General features: G+C 50.3%; 1 protein-coding gene across 5 annotated transcripts in view; it reads left to right on the top strand.

The window, feature by feature from the left end:
• ELMO1 (engulfment and cell motility 1) overlaps positions 1-7495 on the top strand; it is a 402414-nt gene that overhangs the window by 391260 nt on the left and 3659 nt on the right. For all 5 annotated transcript variants that reach the window (XM_005868063.2, XM_005868065.2, XM_005868064.2 and 2 more), the window contains 2 exons: positions 2518-2600; positions 5431-5508. In XM_005868063.2, coding sequence (XP_005868125.1) covers positions 2518-2600; positions 5431-5508 — 161 coding nt within the window. The remainder of the gene's footprint in view (positions 1-2517; positions 2601-5430; positions 5509-7495) is intronic.

Genomic DNA, 7495 nt, shown 5'->3' on the forward strand with positions numbered 1-7495 from the left:
AATACAGTTCCTCATGTTGTGACCCCCAACCATAAAATTATTTTTGTTGCTACTTCATAACTGTAATTTTGCTACTGTTATGAATCATAATGTAAATATCTGATATGCAGGATGTATTTTCAGGGGTCTCGACCCACAGGTTGAGAACCGCTGCCTAGAGGCAAAGGAGGCAAAGAACGGCCTTTAAAAGCCACGGTGTGTTTTTAGAATTAGTGTTTTCCTTTTAGCCGAACTCCTGTCACAGGCAGTGTGTCTCCTTGACAGGGACAATGCCTGTGAGGAATGTGAAGTCTGTCCTGCCGCAAGCAAGGTGGGAAAGCGCCCGTTCTCCCCTGAGCCTTCTCCCTCGACTCTGAAGGCTGCTCCCACAACAGCCTTCATGCTCATCTGTCCCCTTCCACATGATGGGTTCAGAGCCACGGGCAGCTGCTATTTATAGACTGTAGACTCTGGTTCACTGACCGTGTTACAGATTATGCAGCAAAAGACTTCCTGTGTCGGAGGTACTCATGACTCATATGCCATCTGACGCGTGGGAAGGCTTTCTGAATCGGTGGTTCATTGTGTCAAATTCACTTCAGTGGTGGTTTCTCCACTGAACGGTAAACCTGACTTCCCCAAATGCCCTCCCCTCTAAGGTCATAAATAGGTAGCCGGGCAGGCCACCGAGAGGAACAGGGCTGCTTGCCGGTTGTGAACATGGATTTGAGGAGAGCTGACGTTTTCGGTTGTCGTAGGCAGTGGGTTCGGGAAGCGTAGGGACCGACTGCAGGTCCTGCCAATGCGAGGGAGAGAGGCAGAGGCAGGAGCGGGCTCCAAGGTGAAGGTTCCGCCCCTCAGGGTAGACTGCACTGCTCCGCTCCGCTGCAGGAACAAACACCCCAAATCTCAGTGGCTCAGGACAGTCAGAGTCCGTGCCTCCCTCCCCGCATTACGTAACTGACATGGGTCACTTACTCGGGGACACGGCCAGTGGCTGCCCTGCCATCCCATAGCCGTGCCATCTGGATGGAACATGTGGCCTCTTCAGTTTCTCGGGGAGAGAGGCTGGTGGGCATGGACTTTTCCCTGCCTCCGTCAGTTAAAGAGACGGGCCATTTCCCCTCACACTTCATTGGCCAGAACTAACCACATGGCCCCAAAGGTTGCTGGGAAGTGTAGTCGTCCATATGCTGGAAAGAAAGGAAAGCCAGATATTAGTGAGTACCAGTAATGGGCTGTAGAGTCAGGACTGCAGATGAAGGAGCAGACATTGTGGGTCAGATGGCTGGGGGAGCGGGGGGTGCAGAGATTCCCAAAGGGTGATGGCAGCCCCAGTCTTCTCGGGTTGGAGAAAGCCCCAGCATGTCGGCAGATTTGCCCACACTTCTGAGCTGTTTCAGGGTTCCTGGGAAACGTTAGCTTTTAAGGGGTTCTCCTGTTGTATCACTTTGATAGTCTATATATGTTATAATTCTGTCTTCCTCTAAGTATGACCCTCGCAACTCAATTCCCCAGTAAAAGTATGTGAACTTTAATTGTGAAATTTCTCGTCATCTTCGCCATTAAGGGAATAATTACTGGTTGATTACTTAGAATTCAGTACTCAAAGCTTCCGCAGATCCGAAGTGAGACTCACAGTCTCATATGGGACAAAAGATTAGCAATTGGAGAGGGACAGGTGACTTTGAATTTTTTTTAAGGTTCCGAACCTTCTCTCTCTCTCTCTCCCTCTCTCTCTCTCTCTCTCTCTCTCTCTCTCTCTCTCTCGTTACTTTAACAAAACGTTTTAAATGCAAACACCTTTCCATCTCTTTTTATCTCCTTCCAAGTCCTGAGTAAAACATGAGATAGCATCTTTTCATCTAACTGCGCAAGAAATACCAGCTACCATTTCCCTATCAGGAAAGAACATTCCCTTCCTTGCGGTTCAGTGTCATTGTCTGTGAGACAGGGAGAATGGGCCCTGCCTTGCAGAACTGTTGTGGGAATAATGAGCTGGGGACGGGGAGAATGACAGTGAGGGCTCAGGACTGTTTAGTCAAATAAATGCTTTATGATAGGGCTGCTTTTCCTCATACCCACAACTCGGAGACTAAATAGAAGCAGATACTTCATCGAGAGACCCTGACATACTCGAAGCACTTGGCCTTGTTTTTGGCACTCAATGTCTTCCACAATATCAGTATTAGTACCACTGTTGCTGTTACCATGACTGCTTCCTCTAATTCTGTCACTTTTCACATGACTGCCGTGGGATTTTTTTTTTTTAGGTATTTGTCTTAATGAACTAAATTCTGTTTATCAACATAGATTTTTCTCCCCAGGGATGCTTTTTGCCAGAATATAAGAATATATATTCGTTTCCAAGCCCTGGGCACTGCCTGACTTCTCTTCCTCTTTGCAACTCTTCTTTCTCTTTGCTGTGGTTTCTGGGGTGGCCGCTGGGCTAGCAGGCGCCATGCTCAGTCCTGCTGCTTTGCTGGCGTCTCAGCTTTGACATGGTGGCGTTACTTTCATTTCTTTTATGAATTGCAGTGCCGGTGGCAGACATCAAAGCGGTGGTGACAGGGAAGGACTGCCCTCATATGAAGGAGAAAGGTGCCCTTAAACAAAACAAGGTATGGCTTCCAAATTATGGCATGTAGTTCTGTCTGAGCAACGCAGCAGCCATGGGCCCAGCCTTCATTCTTCAGCAGCAATGCACATGTGCGTGCATGCCTGCCTGCCTGCGTCCGTGTGTGTGTGTGTGTGTGTGTGTGTGTGTGTGTGTGTGGTTGCACATCTTTCTCTTTTCCTGATTTCTTTTACATCTGTCAGCTTTATTTTCCCTCCCACCAATCATGTGTTGAATCCGTTCTCCCTCCCTATGTCCAGCCCTAGGACTTGCCCTCTCACTATTGTCCCTGGCTTCTCTCCAGCCTTGTCCACTCACACACACCACCACCACCTTCCCTGGGCCTCTCCTAACCTCCCATGGGTGTTTATATTATCCCTTACCCAACTCCACCCCCCAGTCTCTTTCATTTTCTCCTGTTATCACTGGGGTCTCAGTGAAGCCTGGGAAAGGCAGAGACCAAACGACTCAGAAAATCATAGAAAATGTTTGAGGCCTGACATCCTCAGGATGGTGGAGAGGACTGTGAAATAGACCAAACCCAGCTTCCAGCAGAGACTTTCCCCAGAGCTGGATGTCGCTTCAGTCCTGTTCACATTACAATAGTTTCACCCACCCCTGCTAGTTGACCAGCTGGCTGTTCACCAGGACAGCCCGCGGCCCCGCCAGAGAGTGTGCCAGGGGCATTCTCTGAAAAGAGGCAAGATTTCCTTTGCCCCCAGTTTGGAGGCATTTGATCTTGGAGGGGCCACAAGGAAGCCAATTCTTTGTTGATACCTCTTGGCGTCTTGTGATATATAGTACACATCCGTGAATGAATTACCCAGATCCATCAGGGCGCTCCCGCCACCTTGGTACCAAAAATTATCATATAGATCAATACGTTGCTCTTCAATTGTTCACTGTTGGTATCTATGAGGAATATAAACATTATGTGCATTTTACCTATCAGTCAGGGTTGAAGTGAATAATTCCTGCTCTGTCATCTCTAACACGAAAAGGTAGTGGGGAATCCTGGTCTGCATTGGATGATCCTGTCTATGGTTGAGGAAAAACAAAAGTACATGCATACACACACACACACACACACACACACACACACACACACATCGAGTTATATCCTCAAGGTCACCTGGGTAGATGGGACAGAGTCCACAGAGTTAAAGTGATTGCTGGCCAAAGTGGCCATATGAGGCGAGTCACCCCAAAACAAGATGAGGAATGGCAGCCAACACTGTGTACTCAAAATACGTTGTGTAAATCTCTGCTCTTGTATCCATTCAGTCCATTATTTGGCCCTGGAAGATGACAGTCCCAAAACCAAGGCACCATCATGCCCAGAATTTCTCTGAGCATCCCCTGACCCAACGTGCCTCGTCCCTGGGTCCAGGCCCAGAGGGTAGAGCGTGAGGTCAGAGGCCCTGGGCAGGGGGCGAATCTTCAGGTCCTCCTGCTCCTCCGTCCCCAGAACTCACCCTCCTGGGCCTCCCGCCGCACAGTGAGGGGGGCCTGGTGAATCAGTGGCACAAAGGATGGCCATGAGCTGCTCCTGGACATCAGTTTTCTCTGAATTAAATTCACTGGGAATGAAAGATCTTAGGCGGTGAGCTCAGATGGCTGAGTGAGTGCCATGGGGTGTGACAAGGAGCCCCTGAGGGGGACACTGCCCCAGATCCATGACAGCGTGCCCCCCACCTCCTGGCGCCTCTCTCCCTCCAGAAGGTCTGGACAGGTGGCAGCTCCTGGAGTGTTAGCCCGAGAGGTGTCATTGCTCCCAGCTCTGCAGCCGCCCGCGCCACGTGCGGAAGAGCTGACCTCCACCGACAACTCAATGACAACAAGCCAGAGACATCAATAAACTCATTATAAGTGATAGCAGCCTTGAGACAGGCATGCAGCTCAGAGAATTAATTCCTCCCCCTTCCTCCCCTCCCAGGCAGCTTCGGTGAAATTAGAGTGGGGACTGACATGCTCCCGAATTTCCCATTTCCTGCCTGTTGTATCGGGAATCTGGGTCAGGACAGTGCCCCTCGTTCACGTCCTCACTGGTATATGCCTCAGAAGGGCCAAGACCCAAGTCTGCAGCCCCCTTTCCTTGTCGGCGTCCCTGAACAGAGGCAGTGTCACAAGGTCAACCACCCGACCCTCTGGCCTCCGGTGACTTCTTCTCTTCTAAGGTTGCACCCTGCCGACTGCTCAGTCCAACGGAATAATCGTTGCGCTCAATATTGTACAGTGTAGGCGACTTGAGAAGTGCACGTTAACGTTCATATTAGACGGGACACCGAGTGTCTCCCCCAAGGTCACTCAGCTACAATGAGATGACCGTGTCCCTTAGTCCTTGGTCCTTGTGTCTGGCTCCTCCTGTCTGCACTCAGTAGATACTCACCAATGAATGAACCCAGCTCTTCTGACATTGGGCCTAGGCTCCCCCTCTGGCTGCTATGGTATAAAATCCAGGGTGGGTAGCCTTTGCTCTACAAGGTTCAAAGATCAAGGGGCAGACATGGTCCCTAAAGATAATGGGTTCACCAAAGAGCGTCATTACCTGCCATGTTGTAGGAAATTTACACCCCTACGAGCATCTATCTGGTTGAGATGATCAAAGGTAGACTAGCCCTTCATGCTGCTGACTGGGGAGGAGTTTACAGCTTCTCGTGGTCCCTCTGGAGGAGCAATGCTGAAGAGAGAGCCACAGCTTTGGGTGGCATGGCCCTGGACCACTCACTGGGCAGCCACTTCTCAGGACACACCAGGAGCTCTGCTCCCTGTTGAGGCTGCAAAACGAACGGCCCTTTCCCTGAGCGGGTGGTGTTTTTTCCAATCTCTTGCAGGAGGTGCTTGAACTTGCTTTCTCCATCTTGTACGACTCAAACTGCCAACTGAACTTCATCGCTCCTGACAAGCATGAGGTAAGGTCTTGGTGGGGTGAACTGATGAGAGGATGTCACACTTTCTCTAGAAAAACAAGCAAGAGGAAAATAGGGGAAAGAAAGAAATTTCATTTTTTTAAAAAAAGCAAAACCATGAACAAAGAAACATCTTGTAGACTTGGGATGGAATGGGAACCTCTTGAAAACCTGCCAGCTTCCCTCCGGCGCAGTAAGAGTCCATGTAAAGCAGAAGAGCCTGCGGATGCTTAAGGCTCAGCCAGGGCCTCGCTGCGACCCCAGAGGGGGGCCGCCCTGGGTACCACTGTGGAGGTTTCATGGAATACTTCGTTTTTGGTCAGGAATTTCCCAAGACAAACTTGTCTCTATTCTTTAAAATACTGTATACACCCTGCCCGGCCAGCTTGGCTCACTGGTTGAATGTCAACCTATGAACCAGGAGGTCATGGTTCGATTCCCGGTCAGGCCACATGCCTGGGTTGCGGGCTCAGTCCCCAGTGTGGGGTGGGCAGGAGGCAGCCAATCGATGATTCTCTCTCATCACTGAGGTTTCTATCTCTCTCTCCCTCTCCCTTCCTCTCTGAAACTAATAGAAACATTTTTTAAATAAAATACTATATACACCCAAAACTCACATAAAATAATATTGAAAAATAGAATTTAAAAACGCATTTGATAAGGGAGGTTTTCTTTAAATTATTTGAGAGGTTTGGGGCTGTCTCCACCACCGGGTTTTATTTCTGAGATGCTTTTGTTCCTTTCTGACATCCTGTTATATGTATGATTTGTTTCTCTTCTGGAGGCACGCTGTCAGCTATATTTAAAATATTTAGCATGAGCTAGGAAAGTGCGTTTGGAAGGGAAAGTACAGCGATGGTTGATTTACCTTCTTCTCTTGTAAGCTCGAATCCAGCATCACGCCGGAGACTTATTTTTAGACGGCGCCATTCAGATTTGGTCGGCGTGTGGCCGCATAAACAGCTCTCAGAAAGGAAGGGATGTGTCCGTAAATCCCACTTTGTTCCCCGGCCCTCCGGGAGCTGCGCTCATTTGGAAGTTATTCAGAATCCGGCTTTCACTGGTTTGAAGCTTTTGAATAAAATTGTACATCCCAGAGCGAGAGGAGAGATTAGACGCAAATCCTGCATTTAGAATGGTGCTTGCATATCATTCTGGGCTGCTTGACATTTAGTTTGCAGAAGGCTCTGACTTTGTCCTCGTCGTCGTCCTGAAATAGATTCTGCGTCCCACTGTTTCTCTTTGGAAATAAAACTGTGGTTGCGCGGGCCACCACATCCACACTGTGCCCTAGAATAGGAGACTGGGGTGCTGCTTAAACGGTGGGGGGCTTTCCCTGGAGCGCTCATTCCAGGTAACGCTAAGTCTGGGCCGCCAGGGCCGCATGTATGTCTGCCTGTGATGTGGGAGGAGAGAGCCGCTGTGTGCGTGTGAGCACTTTCACCCTCTTCAGAGCACTTTCCCATCTGCTCCCTCATTTGAGTGGCATCCTCACGCCGTAAAGTAAAAACAGTGGTCCCGGTGCCCCCTTACCAGGGAGGAGAGAGGCACTTCCCGGGGGGAGGGAGCACCTCGACAGCAGGAGAGATACAGTGATTGTAACTCCTCTGAGCTTCTCTCCTTCCTCTCACTTGACTCTCATCTAACATCCAAAAGAGCGAACCAGTAGTGTCCCCGTTCGTGAAGGAGGGAAATAGCGCAGAGGTTAGGACACGTGTCCCCGGTCAAACAGGTCGTAAGCGGTAGAGCTGGGATTGGAGCCGTGGGGGGCGTTTCTCCGGAGACCCCTGCTCTCTGGCTCCGGCTCTGTGTGGCTGCGCAGAGAGAGAAAGCGGGGCCTAACTCACAGCTCCTGCCTGTGCCCAGCACCCAGCTTCAGCCGGTCTCAGCTCAAGGCCAGTCTGGGTCCATCTGCACCACCCCCACCCAGCACCACCTCCACCCAGCGCCACCCACACCCAGCGCCACCCCCACCCAGCGCCACCCACAC

This window comes from Myotis brandtii, unplaced genomic scaffold (genome assembly GCF_000412655.1).
Source record: "Myotis brandtii unplaced genomic scaffold, ASM41265v1 scaffold260, whole genome shotgun sequence".
Classification (NCBI taxonomy): domain Eukaryota; kingdom Metazoa; phylum Chordata; class Mammalia; order Chiroptera; family Vespertilionidae; genus Myotis; species Myotis brandtii.